The following is a 26261-nucleotide window of genomic DNA, read 5'->3' as shown; positions in this document are numbered from 1 at the left end:
ACGTTATTTATGTGTAATTATATTAAAATTAAAAGTCTAATTTAATAACTATCACATATGGGCTTCATTAAACTCTTACCCGAAAAGCCTAAAAATTCATTAAAAACACTTTGACATGAAAAGTTTAGAAACTCATTAAAAATATTCTAATTTAATCCATTATATATAACTACAAAAATAACTTATAAATAGCTATGACATTCAAACTCAAAGTGGACTTGCTTCAACAATGACTTTGACAAATATGAGTTGGCTCTCCTTCTTGCTCCAAATTGTTCACATTCTTCTCTTCTTTGATTCCCTTTTTCCATTGCCCTCGTATTTGGTTCTCGCTTGCATTGCTTTCGGTTATAACTTTGTATTTCTTTCATTCATGTTGGATTAAACTGTGAAACTCTTCATTAAAGTCTTGAACCCTCAATTAGGAATTGACTCTATGAATCAACTTTAATTCCTCGCACCTGGATCGTATCACAAAGAGGCAGGATTAGCTCCCGAGCTCTGCCAGTAGGCCAGGTGAGCTCCCGGGCTCGATCATGAGGTAAGATGAGATGGCGCTAGATACTTGAGGAGGTCTTGGAGCCTCTAGGATTTGGCTACGCAACTGGAGACTTTGACGCCGAGACTTGCGTCGTTGAGCCTATGTCTTAATTTTGTGGGCCAATGAGCTATTTTGGGCCCGTATGGATTAGAGTGTCATTTTTTAAATGAGAAAATCACGGTATAACACTCATCGGCTCATCCTTGCTCATCAAAAATTGTCGAAGATAGTCATGATCAATATTTAAAATTTGGGGGTATTTCGGGGATATTGCGTGGAAATTTCGTTATTTTTGGGATTCCGACACAAAAATGACATTTTGTCGTTTCGCCACTTTATTTCGTCGACATTCCTCAAAATTTCGACCGTGCCCACATTATTTCCACGCCTTTTGTGCAAAATCAACAATATTTCCATCATTTCTTAAGAATGTCGCCGAAATTCCTGTGTTATTCACACTGTTTTGTGCCGACAGTTTGAGTTCGTGATGAAATCGAATCGTTTTGATTTTTTTGGAAAAATCTTGCTGAATGGAAGATGTGTATTTATGTTGTGTGGTTCACATATGTTTTTCTCAATTTTTTTTAATAGAATCCAAATTTATTTGATATTTGAAACTTAGATTTTAAAGTTAGAATTTATTATTTTTTTTTTATATAACCCGAATTTAATTCATGTTTGAGATTTAGATTTTAAAGTTAGAATTTCTTGTTGTTTTGATAGAATCCGAATTTATTTACTACTGTGATTTCAAAGCATGAACCGGGGGTTAATATCAACCCCACCGCCGCTCAACCTATTATTGAGTCTTTTTTATCTATGTTGAACTTAATATGTGTTTTGAATTTTTTTTTTGAACCTATTAAGTGTTTTGGACCTTTTCTTTATGTTTTTTTTTTATTATTATTTTATGATGTGTGAAATTATTACGTGTGTTAGAGACTTGAATTTGGAGTTTAAACTTATTATGTGTGTGTTTGAAACTAATTATTTGTTATATTAAGAATTATGTAACATTATTTCCGTCGGCATTTCCGTGTTTTATCGAAATTTTCGTCGGCACCGCAATTTCTGTCGGCATTTTTTAAGCAAACTTTCATATTTTTTCCGTCGTAATTTCCATCGGCCACCACAATTTTCGTTTTTTGAGGTCATCGATACGAAATCGATCGTCGGCATTTCAATCCTCGGTCATGACGAGGACGGAGAACTGAGAGAGAATGAGTATAATAAAAGAAAATTAACAAATTTTATAATAACAAGTTAAAACACATAAATTTATCTTTGTAAATCAATTAGTTTATAAGGACTATTATGTCTTTAGTTTTTTATTTAGGGAAAATAACACATTTATACCATGTGTTTTAGTGAAATGTCGAGTTTAACCCTCAGTTTTCAAAAATGTCGAGTTCATACCCTCTGTTTAACTAAAATGACGAAATTAATCCCTGAAATGAATAACAGCGTCACAAATCTCAATTTCATTGATATTAACTCTTATATAAGAAAAACCGAATCAAATCTAAATCAGTACCCTAATTTCCAAATTCTCAATTTTGAAATAAAAATAGCCTTAAATTGAAATTAAATAATAAAATTCATACCGCCTAAGAAATGACTTCATTCCGTGTTCGAATTGTAACTCTAAATCTTGGATTCTCTGTTCGAATATGCGATTTTGATGACTATCAACTATCGATGTTTACCCCTTGCCTCTTTTTGTGTTCTTCACGATTAAGAGACTGTTGTTTATTTTTTAGTTTTTAAATAAATTACAGAGGGTATAATCAACGTCAATGAAAAATCAATAAAAAGAATATTTGTGACACTGTTGTCTATTTCAGGGTATAATTTCGTCATTTTAGTTAACAGATGGTATAATTTTGTCATTTTAGTTAAACAGAGGGTATGAACTCGATATTTTTAAAAACCGAGGGTTAAACTCGACATTTCACTAAAACACACACAGGTATATAAATGTGTTATTTTCCCTTTTATTTATTGCGAAATAGCGTTTTGATTTCCTTAAACTGCGTGAAAAGAACGCCGAGAAACCTCCCTAGTCTCCGACAAGGCCACTATAAATACAAAACCCCTGAAACCAAAAGCCTGAACTCATCTCCGTTAACAGAATCCATTCTTGAGCGAGAGTCTCCACTTCCGCTACTCCGCTTCCATCTAAATTCTCTGCTACAAGGTCCAATTTCTTTCGGACTTCTTCTGTGGTTTTTTTTTTTCTTCCGTTTTACAGTTATTAGCATAATTATTTTTTATTTTCTCTCTCGTGACTGGTTCGAACAAATTCATCTTCTTGCTTCTTATGCACCATATTTGATTAATTTCGCTGTTTATTTCTGTGTCTTTTTGTTGCATAGAGCTTGGTACGCAAGGATGGCGACATTTGGAGCCAGTTCAGTTGGGAATCCTAATCCCAATAATTCATACGAGGTAGTTTAATTTGTTATACAATTTTAGCGATTTTAATGTGTGGGTGAACTGGGATATTATTTGTTGCCTCTTAATTACATTATTTGATTTCTAGGGCTTGTTAGACTGAGAATGAAGCTGAAGTTGGAGATTTTTCATGGTCTTGTACCTCTTTTAGTTTTATGATTTACTGTTGAACATGAATCGGTTCATGTTGTGGCAAATAGAGCTTAGAATAAATTAATGGCTTTCGGAGAGTTTATAGTAGCCTTTCAAGTCCAAACCGGAATATTGTTATTTTTCATTTTCTTCTTCTGGTTTAGGTGGGTCAACCTCCGAGTGATTCTATTTCAAGCCTTGCTTTTAGTCCAAAGGCAAATCACCTGGTCGCTACATCCTGGGATAATCAGGTTTGTTCTTATCTTATCTTATGTTATTCCGTGTTCTTCAGCACAATGGTGGTACTTATATGGATTACTTTAACTGTATCTGGTCCCAAAAAGTATTAAAAACATAAGGATATATTATGTTTTTCAAACTGAGTTTGGTGTATTCATGTTATTATTGTTGGAAGCCTTATTTTGTTCCACTTTGTATGACTCGTGCTGTTGTAGGTGAGATGTTGGGAGATTATGCGAAACGGTAGTGTCTTGGGAAGCACGCCCAAGGCTTCAATAACTCATGATCAGCCGGTAAAAGAAATAATTTCCATCACACGTTTTCTTCTTTTGTGTGGTTCTGGGATTTGAACGGTTTCGTTTTTGTTTTGCTTTGTTTCAGGTTTTGTGCTCGGCGTGGAAGGATGACGGAACAACTGTATTTTCTGGAGGGTGTGACAAGCAGGCAAAGATGTGGCCTTTGCTGTCTGGTGGTCAGGCAGTAACCGTTGCAATGCATGACGCTCCCATCAAAGAGCTTGCTTGGATTCCCGAGATGAATCTCTTGGCCACTGGAAGTTATGATAAGACTCTGAGGTACATATTTGATTTCCAATCGAAGATGTCATTTGTCATATATCTTTAGTTTTCAGTAGCAGAACTAAACTTCCCATGTTAAACTCATCGTATGCAGTGGTTCTTATTTGGGCATACTGTTCAAACCACAGCATGTTTTTTTTTTTTTTTTTGTGGAGAAACTATTACACCTTTTACTCTGAGGCAGGCAGTGAATTCGGTTTTGTACATTTAGTATAGGAAAATGACTGATGGCGATATTATTTTTTAATGGTGATCATAACTGATTTTGACTAAAAACAGAATCAAACCCCTGATAGGTTTAAGGTAACTTAGTGCCGACGATTCTCACCTGACAATATTGTAGTAATTGTTGAGAGACAAATATTCAGGCTTAGAACTTATAAGCATTGTCATTAGGTTCAACTTATGTGCATGTTCCCATTTCTGTCATCCCTTTCTGTTTCCGTGGGACTGTGGTTATAAAATTGTTTAAATCTAAGTGGATGATTCTTTTTGCTTCACAGGTATTGGGATACACGACAATCAAATCCAGTACACACCCAGCAGCTCCCGGATCGATGCTATTCACTATCAGTGAGATATCCGCTGATGGTTGTTGCAACTGCGGATAGGAATTTGGTAGTCTTTAACTTGCAGAACCCACAGGTATGCCTTCTCATTCATTTAATCATTGGACTTTCTAACTCAATTTTTCTTTCTAGTATCTGCGGGATACCAATTAAATGATGAGTAATCAATTATTGTTACTAAGCTTTTTCCCCGAATAAGTACAAATGTTGCCATACCATTTTTTCTATGGAAATAATTGATTAAGGATGATTATTTCACGATTACTTGGATTAATGTATAAAACATTGGTGTTATGTATGAAGTGGTTACAAAATTATTTTTGTTCATATTTTCAGGCTGAGTTTAAACGAATTACATCACCCTTGAAGTATCAGACAAGATGTGTTGCTGCCTTCCCAGATCAGCAGGGATTTTTGGTAAACATTGTTCCTTTACTATTTGTTTTTTCTTTTCCATTTTTAAGAACAAGCCTTCAAATGAAACTCTACTTTCGTTTAGGTTGGCTCCATTGAAGGAAGAGTGGGTGTGCATCACTTGGATGATGCGCAACAGAGTAAAAACTTTACATTCAAATGCCACAGAGATGGGAATGATATATTCTCTGTCAACTCTTTGAACTTTCATCCGGTATGATTCTTTCTTGGCATGATTTCAAGTTCTAAACTTTATTAAGACAAGTCATCATAGCCCTGTTCAAGTTTTACATAAAGTATAAAAGAAAATATAATGTTACAAGTTATACGTGAATTCGGAGATTATCTAATAATCTCTGCGGAAATATAGTTTGCATTGGTATATCTCATGCTTCACTGACGTGATTGTTTTCTTACGATGATTGGTTTCTTTATTCCAGGTGCATCACACCTTTGCAACTGCTGGCTCTGATGGTGCCTTTAATTTCTGGGACAAAGACAGCAAACAGAGACTCAAGGTATATCTTGATATCCTCTTTTGCCTAGTGTTGAAAGTTCTATTCTGTTCTGGTTCTCTTGGCCCTCAGGTTTTCTAAAATCAGTTCTGAAGGTTTATCGACTAATCAACCAAACATGATAGTTCTGTCTATAACTTTACTTCCATTTTATCTCTTCCCGCGAATCAGATTCCTTAGTGGATTTATTAACATTATTTCCGTTTTACGTTTTTCCTTGAACTTTTGTGCTGCGTATCAATTGGATGTAATGTAATCTACATTCTTTTATCATGGGTCTCACACCTTATACATATAGGGACGCGCGTGTGGGTATATGTATTGTATTGTTCCGTACTGTATTCTCCATGCCGAGAGCCTATTATCCGTTTTTCCCGGGTTTTGATTCTATCAAGACCCATTTATTCATTCATTTGCAAAATGTCCATTTAATGTGAAGCTAACTGTACCGGTGGGTTCGAGTTTATGAGAACTATATCTAACAACTATGATGTCTTTATTTTCTTCAGGCAATGTCAAGATGCAACCAACCCATTCCATGCAGTGCGTTCAACAACGATGGATCCATATACGCTTACGCGGTATGTCACTCCTTTTACTATATCTTTCAATATTTTCTGTGGCTTTGGGGAAGAAAAACTGTATCCTTTTTCTTTTCTATCCGTGTGTCATCTTAATTAAAAGTCACAACATGATGCTAGTTGCGACCTGTCAGGAATTGCATGTAAATTTGTTAATGTCGAGTTTTCCTGAGCTGAACTAGTATTTAGATTTCATTATGTTACAAGTACATGAGTCTAGAAGTGGGATAAACAGTAATTGGCAATGTGAATCTTTGTTTACGGCAGGTCTGCTACGACTGGAGCAAGGGTGCTGAGAATCACAATCCGGCTACCGCAAAGAACCATATTTTCCTGCACTTGCCACAGGTTTGTATACACTTTTACACTGGACTCACCAAATTATGTATTATATCAAAGTTTTGGGTGTAACTAGGATCGTTGACCTTTTTTCGTTTGTTTTGGATCCAGGATTCGGAGGTTAAAGGCAAGCCCCGAAACAATACAGGCACTGGAAGAAAATAACACTTATTAATTATTCCGTGGAGAAAGTTGTCAGCTTCAATAATGATTTATTTATTTATTTTTAGCTTTTGCTTTGCGTCCATTGTGAACCATGTTGTTTCGTGTGCAACCACCATAGATTTAGTTAATTTTCGTGTGCCAGTACTATAGTGTTAGTTACATATTCCTGGTGGATTCAATTAATATTAATTAGTTAACTTTTTTTCCCAAATTAATAGGAATGAGCTTATAGAGATTATGCACATTAATACGTTCACTTAATAAATTAATTAGAACTTCGAAGTGGCTGTAATCTGCAAAAGTCGATCTAGAGAGATAATAAATGTTGCTAAAAAACATGGAACGAGATAATAAAATTTTTACCAAATATTTGGTTTGATTCTCACGTCATCAAAATTAACTAACTTCAAAAATCTTATAACTTGGCAACTTTGTAATTGCAACATTTAATATGACTTAGTCACTGTAATTTCTCCAATAAAATTCACAATTAGGATGTGTCAATAATTCTCTATTTTATTCGCAACCTTGTTATTTTGCTGAAAAAAATTAAAAATCCGAAAAAAAATTACTAAGAAATTTTAAACCTTGTTCATTTATCTAATTAATTGGTTTCGAATTGCTAATTAGTATAATATATAAAGATAAATTTTATTTTGTGGACCTAAAAAATAGAGAAATATCGAGGTTGGACATCATAGTTACAAAATATCTAAAATTGGATTTTTGACTCAAAATCGAAAAAGATGTTCTTTCAGCCCATTTTTCCCTCTTTCACTATCTCCCTCATTTCCATTCAAAATAGTATTCTCTTTCTTTCGGATGTGAAATTCCGACGCTCAAATTGACCCAAAAAGTAAGATTTTCATCTTTATTTCGTATTTGAATTGCTGAAGGATAGTTTTAATAATGATTAGAGTGATTATTAGATGATTTGAATCGGTTTTGAAAAAATTAAGATTTTGAATTTGAGATTTTTTCTGATGAAATATGATGATTTACGATGAGATCCTATTAAATTCATAGCTATTTACGATGATTTAAGATGAAATTTGAAGATTTAAGATGATTTTCGATGAAATACGATGATTTAAGATGGAAAAATGGGCTGATAGAGTTTTTTTTTTCTTTTTTTTTTTCCAGAATTTTAATAAAAAATACAGTTTTAAATATTTTGCAACTATGAGATGTGCTCTTGATATTTCTTTATTTTTTAGGTTTACAAAATGAAATTTGTATGTGTTAATGCCTGAAAATGGATCAACACGAAAACCGGTCCGCGGTTCGGTCTAGGGCCGGACCCTATGACCGCGCGGTGGTCGAACGGAGAAGTTGTCCCAACACGTGTACCTCCGCCGTGCCGGAAAAGGATTTCCGACGACTCGTCACCTAAGAAAAGAGAGAAACGTGAGCTAAAGGACCGCGGAGGGGTTTCCTCCGGCGGGCACTCCGACGCTCAACATTAGTCTAGGTGTCGTGCTTCAAAGTTCTAGAGAGAGAAGCTCTGATGAGAAAGAAGCAGATGTTTTGTAAGTGTGAGAAAACTTACCTCCAAATGGGAAAAATGGAGGTATTTATAGAGATGTGATGATGGGTTGGGGTAAAACCGTCATCTACTCGGGCTCCCCCTTCAGACATGAGGTAGAGGTCGAGCCTGGCTGGAGGTCGAGCCTGACTGGAGGCCGAGCCTGGCTGGAGGTCGAGCCTGGCCTGGAGATCGAGTCTGCCTGGAGGTCGAGCCTGGCCCGGAGGTCGAGCCTTCCTGGAGGTCGAGCCTGCCCGGAGGTCGAGCCTGGCCCGGAGGTCGAGCCTTCCTGGAGGTCGAGCCTGCCCGGAGGTCGAGCCTGACTGGAGGTCGAGCCTGGCCTGGAGGTCAAGCCTGACTGGAAGTCGAGCCTGGACGCTAAGATAGGAGGTCCCCTCAGGGGTGAGCTCGACTTATCATAATCCCGGACTCTACTCTTTGGGTCGGGGTCGCCATGCATCCTTGCTTGAGTTGGGCCTTGATGTTTTTTGGATGGGGAAAAATCTCACACAACAGTATGTATATATATTACTTACTAAAAGTTCGAATGAAATATGAAGCGTAACTTTTATTAATCGGCCATAAGGCTTTATATACAATGAGTAAGTAGCCACTATCTAAAGAATAGGAGATAAAGTAGGAGTTACTAACTATTCCTAAAATAACTGATCTGTTGCTAACTATCAGATATTATCAGCTACACGTATTAATCTAGAACAGTACAATAAAATAAATTACATATTTTGACACTCCCCCTCAAGTTGGTGTATATATATTATACATGCCCAACTTGCTTACAAGAAAATCAAAGGTGGGTTTAAATAACCCTTTGGTTAGAATATCCGCGGTTTGATCCTTGGAGGGAACAAACGGAATACAGATTACTCCAGCCTCAATGTTTTCTTTGATGAAATGTCGATCCTCCTCGATGTGCTTAGTCCGGTCATGCTGTACCAGGTTGTGAGCGATGCTGATCGCAGCCTTGTTGTTGCAGAAGAGCTTCATTGGTGATCTATTTTCGACCTGTAATTCGCTGAGCACTCGTCTGATCCACAAGACCTCGCAGACACCATTCGCCATTGCTCTGTATTCAGCTTCGGCCGAGCTCCTCGATACCACACTTTGCTTTTTTTGCTGCGCCATGTCACAAGATTTCCCCACACGTATGTGCAGTACCCTGATGTGGACCTTCTATTTGTCCTTGATCCAGCCCAATCAGCATCAGTGAATACTTCAACAGATCGGTTTTCTCCTTTCCTGAACAGCAGGCCTTGTCCAGGGCAGCCCTTCAAGTAACGGAGTATTCTATGGGTAGCTTCAAGATGTACTTCAAATGGTTTGTGCATGAACTGACTCACCATGCTGAAGGCGAATGCGATATCGGGGCGAGTATGAGACAAATAAATTAAGCGACCAACAAGCCTTTAATACTGCTGCACATCAACCAGAGTACCTTCGGTGACATCGCCCAGCTTTTTGTTGGCATCAATTGGAGTATCCGCTGGTCGACAACCACTCATGCCGGAATCTGCGAGTAAATCTTGGACATATATTTCTGTTGAGAAACTACAATCCCTTTCTTCGACCGGGCTACTTCCATAGCAAGGAAGTATTTCATCTCTCCCAAGTCCTTGATCTCAAACTCACGAGATAACCTGTTCTTTAGCCGTGCTAATTCTTTTTTATCATCTCCAGTAATTAATATGTCATCCACATAGACAATTAAAACAGCTATCTTCCCATTTGAGAATCTAGTGAACAATCTATGATCAGCATGAGTTTGAGTATAACCTTGTTGCTTTACCACTTGAGTGAATCTGTCAAACCATGCTCGAGGAGACTGCTTCAGGCCGTACAACGCCTTCTCTAGTTTGCACACTTTCGACCCAAAGTTTTCTTCAAATCCAGGTGGTGGAAGCATGTAGACTTCCTCCTCCAAATTACCATTTAGGAAAGCGTTCTTCACGTCAAGTTGGTTGAGGGGCCAGTCAAGATTAGCTGCGATCGATATTAGGATACGCACGGTGTTGATTTTCGCAACTGGGGCAAACGTTTCAGTGTAGTCAATGCCATATGTTTGTGTGAACCCTTTGGCCACTAAACGAGCTTTATGCCGCGCAAGAGATCCATGGGCATTAAACTTTGGTGTAAATACCCATCGACATCCCACTGTTGGCTTTCCTTTTGGTAAGTCTTCAATCCTCCATGTCCGATTCTTCTCAAGGGCACTCATCTCCTCGAGGACAACTTTTCTCCACTCAGGAACACCTAGAGCTTCATGTATACTATTTGGGATTTGGACTTTGGTGACATTGGTGGTTAAGGCTGCAAATGAGCGTGAGAGATTTTCTAGAGACATAAAGTAGACATGGGATCACTGCCGGCCTTGGGCTAAGGCAGGCTAGGCCAAGGCCTAGGGCCCCATATGTGAATGGGCCAAAAAATTTACACTTTTTGCCTATTTTTAAGAAAATTTACATTTTTATCCTAAAAATTTACACTTTTGGCCCATTTTCTAAAAAATTTACATTTTTTTCCTTGAAAATTTAAATTTTAATTAGTATTATAGGGCACAAAAATATTGAATCGCCTAGAGCCCCCGGTGAGTTTGGGCCGGCCCTGCATGGGATATTTGACACAGTCGTTTTTCTTTTTTTTAAGTGCAATAAGAAGGTCAGAATCTGGAAGTTTGGGATCAGGGTGCTTACCAACAGGTTCTTCCGGACTCGGTTCGGTCTCTTGGCAGCCTGTCAAAGTGTTGATCTCTGCTTCTTGACGAGTGGTTTGCCTCTGATAATTCTTCCCAAAGTGTTTTGCGGATTGCAAACGTGTTGTGTCTTCAATAGTAACGATGAATTTTATTTTGTAAATCAACTTCAGAAGAAGCCTGACTATGCTCAAGATTTTTACTCTGACCACAAACTAATTCAATTTCTGGTTCAATTTCCATTTGATTTTGACCACTAGTCTGTCCAAGTTCTTTTTTATTTTCTTCTATTATATCTCATCCTATCATACCTTCTTCAGCTCCAAGGAAGTCACGTGTGGAAATCACAACAGAATTATCAAAATCATGAGCCAGATTTTCTAAGTTTTGGTGAGGATTCTGCAAATTCAGATTTGTTTCTCTCATTGAAGACTCACTCTGAACTTGTTTTTCGAAAAAAGGTTGATGCTCAAAAAATTGTGTGTCCATGGTTACGAAAAGCTTTTTTGTTGTTGGACATTTATATCCTTTTTGATTCGGTGCTATTCCTACATAGACACATTTTCTAGACTTCGGTTCTAGCTTTCTTGCATTCCTATCAGGATTTTGAATAAAAACCGTGCAAACAAATATTTTTGTAGACATGGAATTTATTATCCTAGATTTAGGAAATTCTTTTTGAAGAATCTGAATTGGTGTTGCAAATTTTAACACCTTGGAAGGCATCCTGTTTATCAGATAGGTTGCATGTAAAAGAGCATAGCCCCATAAATATTTTGGCACATTCGTTGAAAACATAAGAGCACAAGTCACTTCTAAAAGGTGCCTATTTTTTCTTTCGGCTCTACCGTTTTGTTGTGGGGTATCAGTACATGAGCTTTGTTGAACTATTCCTTTTTCTCTGAAAAACTGTCCTAGAATTTTAGAAAAATATTCCCTACCATTATCACTTCTTATGACTTGTATTTTAGTATCAAATTGTGTTTGGATCATGTGATAGAAATTTTTGAAAATTTGTTCAACTTCAGCTTTTTCTTTCATTAAATACACCCAACAGACTCTAGTGTGATCGTCAATTAAGGTAATAAACCACCTTTTACCATAGCAAGTTGTGACACGAGAAGGACCCCAAATATCGGTGTGAATTATTGCAAATGCTTTAGATGGTTGATATTGTCTAGGAGCATAAGTGGATCGATGATGTTTAGCAAGAGCACAAATTTCACATTTAAACAAAGAGGGATTTTTATTTTGAAATAACTTGGGAAAAAGTTTTGTCAAATAATGAAAACTTGGATGTCCTAGCCTAAAATGCCATAAATAAATTTAATCATTACTATTGAAGACAGAAGACGTTTGCATGCAGCAATCCCCTTGAGCTTCTTTATTGGATGCAAACCCCTCGTCGAAAAAGTAGAGACCATCACTTTCTTTAGCACTGCCAATCGTCCTCCCCGAGACCGGTTCCTGTAATTCACAATGAGAGGATGAAAATTTAGCTATACAGTCGAGGTCTTTGGTGATTTTACTAACTGACATCAGATTGCAAGATAATTTAGGAACATGAAGCACTTTGGACAGGGTTACTGAAGGAGAGATTTTGATATCACCAACACCAGCTATGGCTGAGTAGGATCCATCATCAACTCTAACCTTTTTATTTCATGCAGATGGCTTATAGGAGAAAAACGGGTTTGAACAATTTTTCATATGGTCAGATGCACCTGAATCTATTATCCAGGTAGGTTTAGTTTGGGAACAATTAAAGGAAGACGAAGACGCAGAACTAATGTTACCATTTTGGACGAAAGAGCAAGAAGGATTTTCACCGGGTTTTGATGTGTGAAGTAGCTTTAGGAGCTGCTCAATTTGTTCTTGAGTGATCGTGGCTGCCCCCGGGTTGATTTGTTTCTCTTGAGATGTCTCAGCAATGATATGGAGTGACCGTTCAGCCTTTGGTTTCCAGCCTGGTGGTTTTCCGTGGATCTTCCAGCAAGTATCCCGGGTATGCTAGAGCTTCTTACAAAAATCGCACCACGGCTTCTTCTTCTTGTCTCCACTCGAGTCGTGGTTGTGACTCATCAAAGCGCTGCTGTTGTGGTTGTTCTCAGCAGGATGGTTGTGCATGATCTTGCGCCGGCTTTCTTCAAGTCGAACTTCAGAGAAGACTTCACGCATAGATGCGAGAGGTCTGCGACCGAGAATTCGGCCTTTGACTTCATCGAGGCTCTGATTGACTCCGGCGAGGAACATGAAGACGCGATCATTCTCTTACGCTTTTGTTGGCGGCTGTAGTCATTCGTGCTTTCCCACACATCTTCGTGGCATTGGTCCAGCTCTTGCCATAAGGCCACCATCTCGTTATAGTAGGTGGTAACATCCCGCTGGCCTTGCTTCGACTGCCACAATTGGGTCTTTAGCTCGAATATCTGAGAAGCATTCTCGAGGTCGGAGTAGGTCTCACGAACAGAATCCCACACCTCCTTTGCAGTCTTCAAGAACATATGGGGTTTGGCGATTGAGGCCTCCATGGAATTCAGCAGCCACACTGTGACCAGGGAATTCTCTGAACGCCAACTTTTGTATGTAGCTTCATCTGATTTGGGTGTTTTGGTTTCACCAGTTAAAAAACCCAATTTGCCTCTTCCGTCGATGGCCAACTTCACAGATTGTGACCATTCCAAGTAATTACGACCATTCAAACGATGCACTGTAACTTGCATCGAAGAATGAGTCGCATCTGGGGTGACAGAAACAGGGACGAGAGATTTTTTGGAACTAATATCGGATTAAGAAGCCTTTTTTTTTTTTTTTTTTTAAAGAAAGGTAGACTCTGATTCCATGAAAGTTCGAATGAAATATGAAGCGTAACTTTTATTAATCGGCCATAAGGCTTTATATACAATAAGTAAATAACCACTATCTAAAGAATAGGAGATAAAGTAGGAGTTACTAACTATTCCTAAAATAACTGATCTGTTGCTAACTATCAGATATTATCAGCTACACGTAATAATCTAGAACTATACAATAAAATAAATTACATATTTTGACACTTACTATAAATGAGCGAAGGTTCTTTGATTTTGGAAATGAAAAATGGCATATTTATGAGGATTGTTTTACGGGAAATGATTTTTGATACAACTCACGATTACCCCCAACAAAAGCAATAAATACCAAAAACTGCTTAAAATTGTTCCACGTGTCACACATTGTGTGGATCATCCAAATTCGGGCCCTGTCAATAACAGTACTCTTGTTTTACCTTGTATCTATCCATTTCTGTTACTTACCTAAACGTGAGTTGAGAAATGTGGTATACTATATTGTGTGTGTGTGGTTTTTTTTTTTTTTTTTTTTTTTTTTTTTAATCACTCTCCCTTTACTGTGGGACCTAATAAAGGGACCATGTTTGATATTCATCTCAAAAACAGTTTTTGAGTGTGAAGACAAAGATGATGCATGCAGCAATGGCATACTCTGTGCAAAAATTTGAAGCAGAAATGGAAATAATTAAAGCTAAAGTCCCTGAAGCATATGATTGGTTAATGAGCAAAGGCACTTCTCACTCGGCTAGGAGTCATTTCAGGACCACTCCGAAGTGTGAAATTCTGTTGAACAACTTATGCGAGAGTTTCAACGGGGCAAAGGCAATACTGATGGCTAGGCAGAAACCCATCTTGTCAATGCTAGAGCGCATTCGAATGTACCTTCTGCAACGGTTCAGCAGGCATAGGCTTGCTGGTGACAAATGGACATCAGACATTGGTCCACGCATATTCCGAGTACTTGGAACTAACAAGGTACACAGTGCAGAAAACATCGCTTTTTGGGCCGGAGATTCTGAGTACCAAGTTTCAAACATGTATGGAACAATGTACAAAGTTGATGTAGCTGCTCACACGTGTTCATGCAGACGTTGGGATTTGTCAGGTATGAATCTACGTTGTAGGTATACACAATCCTTTCAATTATTATCGTGTAACATGTAAACTATGTTGTAGGTATACCATGATCGCATGCCATTAGATGTATTTGGCAAAGGCATGAAGATCCAATGAACTACGTCTCGCATTGGTACAAAAAGGAGACTTACCAAAACACGTACAAACACAAGATAAACCCAATTAATCCGACAGATCTGGAAAAAATTGAAAACAAGAAGTGAAAGTTATGTTTGGTTTAAGATTTTGGAAAAAAATTTCAAAATTTTTTGAAGTTGTTTTGTAAAAGAGTAAAGAAAACTGAAAACAAATAAAATGTGTTTTTGAAAAAAAAAATTCTTCTCTTCCCTCCTCCTTCTCCTCATCTTCTCTTTTCATTTTTTCAAAAACAACAATTGAAAACTGTACCAAACAGCTTTTTGAAAACAACTGCAAAATAATTTTTCAGTACAACTACAAAAATTAAAAAATAGAAAACAAAAACTTTTTGAGTTAACTACAAACATATATAGTGAGATTTTTTTGATGATTGAATGAGTTTGAATGATACATTTGAAACGATAAAGGGAAAAATAAAAATTGAGAGAGTTATGTGAATTTAATCATTTATAAGGGACACTTGATTTACCCTTAATTAAATAATATATATATATATATATATATATTTTAAAATTAGCATCGAGTCGTATTTAGAATTATACAAAAGTAAGTATAGCATAATGCGTAATTTGATTTAAGTCACATAAATGTTACTTGAAAGCATATGTACTTGAGAAACAATTTTTTTTTTCCTTCCATTTTGTTCATCACTAAAGGGAAAATTGAGAGAGTTATGTGAATTTATAAGGGACACTTGATTTACCCTTAATTAAATAATATATATACTTCAAAATTAGAATCGAGTCGTATTTAGAATTGTACAAAAGTAAAAATAGCATAATACGTAATTTGATTTAAGTCACATAAATGTTACTTGAAAGCATATGTGCTTGAGAAACAAATTTTTTTTCCTTCCATTTTGTTCATCAATAAAGGGAAAATTGAGAGAGTTATGTGAATTTATAAGGGACACTTGATTTACCCTTAATTAAATAATATATATACTTCAAAATTAGCATCGAGTCGTATTTAGAATTATACAAAAGTAAGTATAGCATAATACGTAATTTGATTTAAGTCACATAAATGTTACTTGAAAGCATATGTACTTGAGAAACAATGTTTTTTTTCTTCCTTTTGTTCATCAATAAAGGGAAAATTGAGAGAGTTATGTGAATTTATAAGGGACACTTGATTTATCCTTAATCAAATAATATATATACTTTAAAATTAGCATCGAGTGGTATTTAGAATTATACAAAGGTAAGTATAGCATAATACGTAATTTGATTTAAGTTGCATAAATGTTACTTGAAAGCATATGTACTTGAGAAACAAATTTTTTTTTTCTTCCATTTGTTCATCAATAAAGGGAAAATTTAGAGAGTTATGTCAATTTATAAGGGACATTTGATTTACCCTTAATTAAATAATATATATACTTTAAAATCAGCATCGAGTCGTATTTAGAATTATACAAAAGTAAGTATAGCATAATACGTAATTTGATTTAAGTCACATAAATGTTACTTGAAAGCATATGTACTTGAGAAACAATTTTTTTTTTTTTTTTTCATCAACATGCCGTGCTATATCTTGAGGCATATTTTTTTGGGCTATTTTGCTAACTAGCCAAATCAACTTACTAATATTAAGAGAACAGCCAAAGTTTCATTTAATTAAGAAAATAGCCCAACTAATCTAAACTACCTAAATTACTCTTTCACACAACTCGCTCTCTCTCTCTCTCTCTCTCTCTCTCTCTCTCTCTCTCTCTCTCTCTCTCTCTCTCCAGCATATTCTTCTGCGACGAGAACGCCGAGTCCTTCGGGATGAAGATCGTCACTCCCTCCTCCGTGTCGTTGGCCTGATTCTGTACCGTTTCGATGACATTCGTCGAGATCAGGTGGCCGAGGAACGTCTTGAACGCTCCGGCCACGCTGAGGAACTCCGTGAGGTTCACGAACTCCTGCGTCGGCGTCGGAGCCGACGTCGGAGTCAGTGACGGAGGCGACGACGTCTTCTGAGCTGAGCCGTTTCAGTTTTTCGTCGTCGTTAGAGATTTTCTGGCCATGGTTGACTTGGTCTGCGTTGAGATTGTCAGGAACGAACCCTAGAACCCATTAAATTCGCGATAAGTTAATTGAATTAACCTACTGGAGTGAGTTAGGTTAATAACATAACTTATTGGTTGAAAAAATTAGATTAGGTTCTGAATTTTTTTTGAGTAAATTTAGGCTCAGATTAACTCGAAAATCGGCGGGGGGAGAGGAATCGCCGGCGGAGAGGAAATCGGCGACGATGGAGGGGATTGAGGATAGACACTTTGTAAATTTGCGAATCGGTTAATTTAATTAACCAACTGGAGTGAGTTAGGTTAATTAATTAACTGATTCGTGAATGATTTGAAATTCACAAAAAATTTACAAAAATCATAACTTAAGTCAATTGATATTCAAAGCATTCAATTAATTAACCTAATTCCGAATTCAATCATTTAGAAAATTAACTTTACTCACAAAAAAATCAGAACCTAAACTAATATTCAACCAATAAGTTAATTAATTAACCTAACTCACTCCAGTAGGTTAATTAAATTAACCTATTCGCGAATTTACCAAAGACGTTATGGTCTGAGCCGAAAATATGAGTTATTTGCTTAATAAAATGAAACTTGGGATATTCTCTCAATAAGAATGACAAACTTGGCTAGTTACAACAAATTTCACTATTTTTTTTTTCAGAAATAATTTTTTTTAAAAGTTATTTCACCATGTTTATTATTAAAATATTTTTACGCTCCAATAAAAAAAAAAGGCAACATGAATGTAAATATGAATTTCAGATTTAAAGTAAGAGCTGCTAATTTATAAATTAGCTGGCATAGTGCAATGAAATTAGCTCCAACAATTAATTGAAATAAGAAAACTTATCATGAATATAGATACCAAAAGGTATTCATATAAAAGTTCCCAATAAAATCAAAATCATCAAACGGACTCAGGCAGTAAATAATACCATAAAATTATATATATATATATATATATATATATATATATATATATATATGCATATAAAAACTTAAAATGTAAAATAAAACTAAACTAGCTTCAATATTTATTATATATTTAAATTTTCATAGCTATAATACTATATTTCTTACATTATTTTTAACATTTTAAAATCCATGTATAAAATAATAATTTGTAAATTCTCTCACAAAATAAAATAATAGTAAATATAATACAAATTAAAAAAATGAGGAAAATAGCCAATTTAAACATTTGATATTGCTAAATAGCCAATGTTTGGTAAATCTTAAGTAAATAGTCATAAATGATGACGTGGCTTGGCAGTGGTTATTTACTTAAGATTTACGTTTGTAAATATATGAAATTGACTATTTATCTAATATTTACTAAATGTTGACTATTTAGGAATATCAAACGTTTAAATTGGCTATTTTTCTAATGAACCCAAGTAAAAATGTATACAATGCATGCAAGGGCATGGCTAGTATCATGGATTTAAATGTCACCGAAATTCTCCGATTTTCGCCGGCGATGTCGTTTTGGCCGGAAAAACAGCCGACGAACTCATACAAGTCGTTTTTCCATGTTATGTCATTCGATTTTCGCTGAAAACGACGCGCCGATTGTCCATATTATGTCGTTTTCGGATTGAAGCTATACACTCAAATTTTGTAAAAAAAATGGTGGTGAAGAAACATGAGAAAAGAAGAAGAAGAAGAAGAAGAAGAAGAAGAAGAAGAAGATGAAAGAAGAGAGAGGATAGAGACGAAGAGAGAGACAAGGGAGAGAGGAGAGAGAGAGAGTCTTTTACTTTATTTTATTCTTTTTTATGTTTAAAACTCATAATTAAATAATAGAATAAAGCCAATGATTAAATATTCACAGCTATTAGCCTATTTGAGCCTTTCAAGATATTTCTTTCCTTCCGCAGAACACATCTCTTTCCTTTGGATATATAGAATAAATTAACCAATATGTTTAAAAAGAATACATGTTCTTTTATTTTATTTTATTCTTTTTTAATTTATTTTTGTGTGAATATTCAATATTGTGAGAGGGTAACATTGAAAATTGGTGCCATGACATTGAAAATTGTCATGACTCATATCAATAGAAGATTATATACACATATACATCCATACAATATTATATAAAATAATTTAAATGAAAATTTCAATATGAAAATGTATATATATATACTAGAAAAAGAAACATAAATACCATTACATATAAGTCTATATATTAGATATTATTATAGTTTATAATTTAAATATCATGTAAATTACAAAGCTAAAAATTAAAAGATGTATATATGTATGTATTTATATATTTTATTATATTGTGTAACATTATTTTCGTTCGGTTTTTCATCGGTGTGTCGATTTTCCATGGAAAACGGCATTTAAAAACGGCATATATCAGTTGCCATTTTCCACATTTTTTTCGTTCGATTTTCCGTCGGCATAACGATTTTCCATAAATTAATAGGCTCGAAACGGCGTTGAAAACTGCATTTCAAATCTTTGCTAGCAAATATAAAACTAAAAGCAGCAAAATCGTGTAAAATACAAGTAAAATAAATATTTTAGGAATTTCGGAAGTTTGGAATTTCGAAATCATTTCTTACTAGTTATAGCTATTGAGCAAGCGTGAAAAGTACGCGGGCAAACCTCCGACTGAGCGTGAGTTCTACGCAACACGATCACTATAAATATACAGCGCTGCATTTGTATTTTCCGTTTCCTTCTACTTCCATCAAGCCTTTGCCTCGATTCTGTTGCACTCCATTTTTTTCATTCTTTCAACTGTTAATATCTGTGTCAGCTCGTTGAGACGCAAGAATGGGGTTATTTGGGACCACTAATTCGGCTGGGAAATCTAATCACAATCCCTCTCAATCTAATCCCAATTCCTCCTATGAGGTATGTGTGGGCGAACTAATATTTTCTTGTTCCCTTTTTATATTTTGGGTCCTATGAAGCTTAAGCTTTTGCTAGGGAATAAGTTTTTTGGTTTTTTTTTTTTGCTCTTGTACCTCTTTTTGTTTTTGGAACTATTCGTTCATTTATTGGCAATTAGAGCGTAAATAATATTAATGGCTTTCAAACGTTTAATCGGAATTCTTTGATTTTAATGCGTTGTTGTTCCAACTCTCAAACTCGAATCTTGCATTCAAGGCTGTCGCTTCTTGGTTTTGTGTTTTTCATGAAACCAGTTCTTCTGTTATTTTTTTCATTTTCGAGTTGAGTGTTTACCTTGACGTACAAGGTTCTTTATCTTGATTTTGTGTTTTAAAAGGTTCTAATCCGATTCAATTAAATACTTTTTCTTTTTCAGGTGGGTAAACCTCCGAGCGAGTCTATTTCGAGCCTTGCTTTTAGTCCAAATGCAAAGTACCTGGTCGCTACGTCATGGGATACTAAGGTTTGTTCTGCTAGTATTAATGTTTTTCCATGTTCTTCAGGATAAAACAGGTATTCGTGATTCGGATTACTTACAACTGTATCTGGTGCTGGTCCCAAAAAATAAAAAGAAAAAGAAAAAGATATCATGTTTTCCACACTGAATCTGTATCGTTGTTGATGCCTTATGTTCTGCAGGTGAGATGCTGGGAAATAACAAGAAACGGGAAGACCTTGAGAAGCACGTCCAAGGCTTCTATATCTCACGATCAGCCGGTAAAAAAAAATGACTTTTTATCATACATGTCATTTATTTCTTTATTATGGTTCTGGGATTTGAACGGTTTTGTTTTGTTTTGCTTTGCTTCAGGTTTTGTGCTCGGCGTGGAAGGACGATGGGACAGCTGTCTTTTCCGGAGGGTGTGACAAGCAGGCAAAGATGTGGCCTTTGCTGTATGGTGGTCAGGCAGTGACTATTGCGAAGCACGACGCTCCCATCAAAGAGCTTGCTTGGATTCCCGAGATGAATCTTCTAGCCACTGGAAGCTATGATAAGACTTTGAGGTACATATTCTCTTTCCTTTGTCGTACTGCAACTTCTTCAGGTGGTGTATTTCGTTAGTTACATTGAAAATGGCTTATGGCGATACTAATTTGCGATGGTCACCATAGCTTTTGACTAATGACAGAGTTAAACCCCGGATAGGTTTATGGTGACTTAATGTGGGCGATTCTTATTTGACAATAGTGTAGTAATTGTTGAGACATATATATTCAAGTTACAAATTTGTTTTCGTTGAAGTGGATGATTCTTTTTTGCTTCTCAGGTATTGGGATATAAGACAATCAAATCCAGTGCATATTCAGCAGCTCCCGGATCGATGCTATTCACTATCAGTGAGATATCCGCTGATGGTTGTTGCAACTGCAGATAGGAATTTGGTTGTCTTTGACTTGAAGAACCCACAGGTATATTTTTTTTTATATCGGTAGGCGATAACACTTAAATGGTGTGTCATCAGTTTATGGAGTATTGTTACAAGTACAAATATTGCATTACAAATTTTCCTCTGGTAACATTATACTAGGAATAATTAATTATATCACGATTACTTAGTGTTTATGTTTGAAATGGTTACAAAATGGTTTTCGATCATATTTTCAGGCTGTGCTCAAGCAAATTACATCACCCTTGAAGTATCAGACAAGATGTGTTGCTGCCTTCCCAGATCAGAAGGGGTTCTTGGTAAACATTGTTACTATTTTTCTTTTTCATTTTTTAGATAAAGTCTTCAAATGAAACTATACTTTTCTTTAGGTTGGCTCCATTGAAGGAAGAGTGGGTGTTCATCACTTGGAAGATGCGCAGCTGAGTAAAAACTTTACATTCAAATGCCACAGAAATGGGAATGATATATTCTCTGTCAACTCTTTGAACTTTCACCCGGTATGGTTCTTCATTGCCCTGATTTCATGCTGTGTACTTTGTCGTGGAACATCTTAACCATGCTCAACTTTTAAATGAAATGGAGGATTATCTAACAATATCTGGAAATTTTCCGTTGGGTATAGCTCATGAAGTCTATACTTCAAGAAAGAAAATCCCCACCTGTCGCTTCGCCTTGAAAATTGTTTCTTATGATGATTGGCTCTTTTTATTTCAGGTTCATCACACCTTTGCTACAGCTGGCTCTGATGGTGTCATCAATTTCTGGGACAAGAACAGCAAACAAAAACTCAAGGTATTTCTTAGTATAAATCACTTTCAGGTTTTGCATAGTGTTGAAATTATCTCGTCTGTTCTGGTTCGACCCTCAGTTTTTCTAAAATCAGTTTCGAAGGTTTATCAATGAATCAAATTAAAATGATCAATCTGTCTGAAACTATACCTCCTTCCTGTAAATCGAATTCCTGATGTTTTTTCATGGGTCTCACAAGGTACACATACAGACTTGCGTGCGTACCTAGACATATATTTTACACCTCGCATTAATCCGTACTGATACGTATCTCTCCGTGCTGAGAGCCTATTATCCTTTTTCCCGGGTTTTGATTCTATCAACACCCATTTATTCATTCGTTTGCAAAATATCCATTTAATGTGAAGCTGACTGTACCGGTGGGTTCGAGTTTATGAGTACTATATCTAACAACTATGATGTCTTTCTTTTCTTCAGGCAATGTCAAAATGCAACCAACCCATTCCATGCAGTGCGTTCAACAATGATGGCTCCATATACGCTTACGCGGTATGTCACTCCATTTACTATACCTTCCCATTCATTCATTTGGGACAAACCAGTCAGAAGAATTGCATACAAAAGTTATCATTTGTCAAGTTTTCCTGAAATGAAACTATACGAGTCTTGAAGTGGAATAACCAAAGTTGAAAGAGGATGGTAACGAGAATCTTTGTTTATCGCAGGTCTGCTACGACTGGAGCAAGGGTGCGGAGAATCACAGCCCGGCCAACGCAAAGAATCATATTTTCCTGCACTTGCCACAGGTTTGTATACACTTTACACTGGCCTCACTAAATTCTGTATTATATCAGAGTTTTGGTACAAGTAAAACAAGGATTATTGACCCTTTTTTTTTGTTTATTGTGGATCCAGGATTCAGAGGTTAAACCCAAGACCCAAAACAAAGTAGTTTCTGGAAGACAATGAAAATTTTGAGGACTTGCTTAGTGAGGAAAGTTGTTTTTAGGCTCTCTATTTTTTTCCTTTCGGTTTTCGCTTGTGAATTTCGTTGTTCCGTGTTAGTTTGATAGGTGGTCTTGGTTTTTGTTACTCGTCTACATTCATTGAGATTCTTTTATTGAGTACATATATTTCTTCTTTTATTACAGTCATGGTTGTGATTTATTATGTTTGCACAAACAAACTGAAATTGTAAACAGACTGGGCATCCGGTTTAAATTGAAATTAATTACCTTATGTAACGTAAATCATATAAACCAAATAAACGAAAATTAATTGAAATTAACTAAAAAAACTTGATATCGCAACTAATTAGACTACAAAAAATAAAAGAAAATATTACGGAATAAATCAAGTTAACATGTATTAAAAATGCATTATTTAGCTGCGATCAAAACGTTAACTACATGTGTTTAGTCGATTTTAATAAAAGTCAATATAGTAATTTGTTAAATAAAAAGTCACGTCATCATTTGTGGTTATGCTTGAAATTTAAATGAACGTTGGTTAGATTGCAATACTAACGTTTTAAGTGATTTAGTCCGTGTAATTTTTTATTTTTTTTTTATTATAAAAATTAAGGATTTTTGTTATAATAAGAGGTTTAATTTTTTTTTTGGTATAATAGTAAACAAATATTTATGTTATTAAAGGTATTTTGAGGAGTTAATTTTTTTTTTTTAAATAAATGAAAATGTGATATTTGTATTATAACATATTAAAATAAGAGAAAGTATTTATCATGGAGATATATGGATATTTTTGAAAATTGAGGAAATGAATTGTGCATTTTGATTAAGGGAATTTGACGTTAATAATACCATCTTGTTGTCACTTACCATATTTAGCCCAAAACTCAAAATTTGACACATGTAATACCTAGACCAATAGGTAAAGACTATTATACCCTCAAAACTAATTTAAACGAAATAAACCATCCCAACCCAATTTTCTCCATTTTCCCTCGCACACCTACACGACGGTTTATCTCCCTCCCTCTCTCTCTCACGATTTTCAAACCTCCAACCCCTCCCACATTTTCGCTCTCACGATTTCACTATCTCTTCCTCTTCCCTCCCACGATTTCGCTCTCTAATCATCTTCCTCTGTGTCTCTCTTTCTCTCCCTGTCCTTCTCTTTCTCTTTCTCGCTCAAAAATCGCGACGACCCATCTCGGGGACCCACGACCCAGCTCTCGGCGACCCAGGTCTCGGCGGCGAAGGCGCAACCCACCTCTGCTCGACCCAGCTCTCGGCGACCCAGCATTCGGTGACCCAGCTCTCGGCGACCCACTCCTCGGCGACCCAGCTCTCGGCGGCGAAGGCGCAACCCACCTCTGCATGACCCAGCTCTCGGCGGCGACGAAGGCACCTCTGCTCGACCCAGCTCTCGGTCTCCATCACATTCTTGACGTTAATAGGTGAAGAAGAAGAAAAGATTGTGTTCATCTTCATATCAAGGTAAATCGGCCGATCTCTATTAAAGCCTCAAATTGATTGAAAACTCTATTTAACCTCAAATTATTTGATTTAGGGTTTTTGGCTCAAATTTTTTTTGGGTGTTTTAGTGTATTTGGTGTTTGGGCGAGTTTTTGTTGTGTTTGGCCGAGAATGTGTTGTATTTGGGCGTTTGATTGTATTTGGGTTTGGGTGTTTGAGTGTATTTGTGTTTGGGTGTTTGAGTGTATTTGTGTTTGGCCGAGAATGTGTTGTCTTTGAGTGTTTGTGTGTATTTGTGTTTGGGCGAGTGTGTCACGAAATGACCCGAGTCCGTGACACTTGTGTCACAAAGTGGATTCACTCCGTGACACATATTTCATTTATTTCGGTCTCTTAAAACCCTAGAAATACTGGTGAGTGTTTGTTAAAACCCTATTTCATTTACTCAAAAAGGTATGGGTATCTCTATTTCATTTATTTCGGCCGAGTGTTTGTTGTTTTAGGGTTTTTGGCTCAAATTTTTTTTGGGTGTTTTAGTGTATTTGGTGTTTGGGCGAGTGTTTGTTGTGTTTGGCCGAGAATGTGTTGTATTTGGGTGTTTGATTGTATTTGGGTTTAGGTGTTTGAGTGTATTTGTGTTCGGGTGTTTGAGTGTATTTGTGTTTGGCCGAGAATGTGTTGTCTTTGAGTGTTTGTGTGTATTGTGTTTGGCCGAGAATGTGTGTGTTTGTGTGTGTTTCGTGCTCGTGTATATATTTGATTGAACAATGTTAGGGTTTGGCGAGTGTGTGTGTGTGTGCGTGTATTTGGTCTTGAAGTTGTTGAAAATTGGTGACTTGATTTGTTTTAGGTTTTAGATTCAATGACGAAGTCTAAAGGAAGCAAGGTCGAGAAGGCCTCAAAAAGTGTCCGAAGAAGTCCTAGGACGGCTTCGAAAAGGAAAATAATTTCGCCGTCCAAGCGTTCCAACGATGACGACGCGTTCGTCGTCGCACCAACAAAGATAAAGAAGGTATAGAATAAAAATGAAGTGACTTAATTAGATGTATGTGCAGCTATTTGATTTTGTTTTGTGTTTGATATAGCCAAAAAACAAGGCTGAGTCATCGGGCGTTGCGACCGCCTTGGAGAGTCCTACAACTGCTATTCCCCGAAAGGTGAGTGTCAGAAACTCATTTTGATCCTGGTTCGTGACAGATGTGTCACGGACTCGATGACTTCGTGACAGATGTGTCACGAAGTCAGCGAGTCTGTGACACATCCGTCACGAAGTGGGTGACTCCGTGACACATCTGTCACGAACTCAAGCATAATGGTTTCACTAATTATGTCATTGACTCATATGTGTAGGAGTGGAGACGGTTTATACCGGAGTCCAACGTTGAAGGATTTTCCTTTAACTTCCACGGGGGATTGGAAAATTTCCTCGCTCTCTTACTCGGCCGCAGCGCCGAGACTCAAGCTGGATTCGCCCAATCATGTTTTGGGCAGTTCGTGGGGCAACCCAAAATAGTCCGGTCGTCGGCGATTATAAGCCACTTGGTGTTGAGGACCGGGAGCTTCGAGGGCGAAACCACTGACGGGCTTCTGATTGAGATTGGAGGCCAAGTCCGGGAGTTCACGAAGAGAGACTTCCAGGAGATCACATTCCTCAAAGTCGTCGATGACTACGAGAAATTCAAGTTCGAGGGGGTTGTTTCTAATGACATCCTCTTCAAAAAAATTCTTCCCGGGGAAGTATTTGAGTCGGAACTTGGTCAACCAATTCTTGGAGGCGAGCGTAGATTGGCCGACAGAAGTTAAGGTAAATTACCTGAAAATTTACTTCGTCTTGAATGTCCTCCTGGCGGACGATGCGAAGAACAGGACACCGTGCGTAG

General features: G+C 36.6%; 2 protein-coding genes and 1 long non-coding RNA gene across 3 annotated transcripts; all 3 read left to right on the top strand.

The window, feature by feature from the left end:
- The first annotated feature begins 2544 nt into the window (after positions 1-2544).
- On the top strand, positions 2545-6761 carry LOC149380951 (protein RAE1). Its single transcript, XM_089602061.1, has 12 exons — positions 2545-2738; positions 2917-2989; positions 3292-3378; positions 3583-3660; positions 3749-3942; positions 4449-4590; positions 4851-4931; positions 5014-5142; positions 5369-5446; positions 5953-6024; positions 6292-6372; positions 6475-6761. The coding sequence occupies exons 2-12, from the start codon at positions 2933-2935 to the stop codon at positions 6526-6528; spliced, it is 1053 nt and encodes a 350-aa protein (XP_089458187.1). The 5' UTR covers positions 2545-2738; positions 2917-2932; the 3' UTR covers positions 6529-6761.
- Positions 6762-19654: 12893 nt separating this feature from the next.
- LOC149380950 (protein RAE1-like) lies at positions 19655-23115 on the top strand. Its single transcript, XM_089602060.1, has 11 exons — positions 19655-19760; positions 20176-20262; positions 20439-20516; positions 20611-20804; positions 21068-21209; positions 21406-21486; positions 21559-21687; positions 21905-21982; positions 22418-22489; positions 22666-22746; positions 22856-23115. The coding sequence occupies exons 1-11, from the start codon at positions 19680-19682 to the stop codon at positions 22907-22909; spliced, it is 1077 nt and encodes a 358-aa protein (XP_089458186.1). The 5' UTR covers positions 19655-19679; the 3' UTR covers positions 22910-23115.
- Positions 23116-25298: 2183 nt separating this feature from the next.
- LOC149380949 (uncharacterized) lies at positions 25299-25973 on the top strand. The gene is made up of 3 exons (XR_016293956.1): positions 25299-25393; positions 25467-25538; positions 25732-25973. It is a non-coding gene; the product is annotated as an uncharacterized LOC149380949 (long non-coding RNA).
- The last annotated feature ends 288 nt before the right edge of the window (positions 25974-26261 follow it).

The sequence above is a fragment of the Urtica dioica genome, chromosome 11 (genome assembly GCF_054948205.1).
Source record: "Urtica dioica subsp. dioica isolate 48M chromosome 11, U.dioica_male_clone48M_v1_H2, whole genome shotgun sequence".
NCBI classification, from domain to species: domain Eukaryota; kingdom Viridiplantae; phylum Streptophyta; class Magnoliopsida; order Rosales; family Urticaceae; genus Urtica; species Urtica dioica.
The sequence above is the reverse complement of the archived record's forward strand: the minus strand, read 5'-3'. Positions and strand labels throughout refer to the sequence as shown.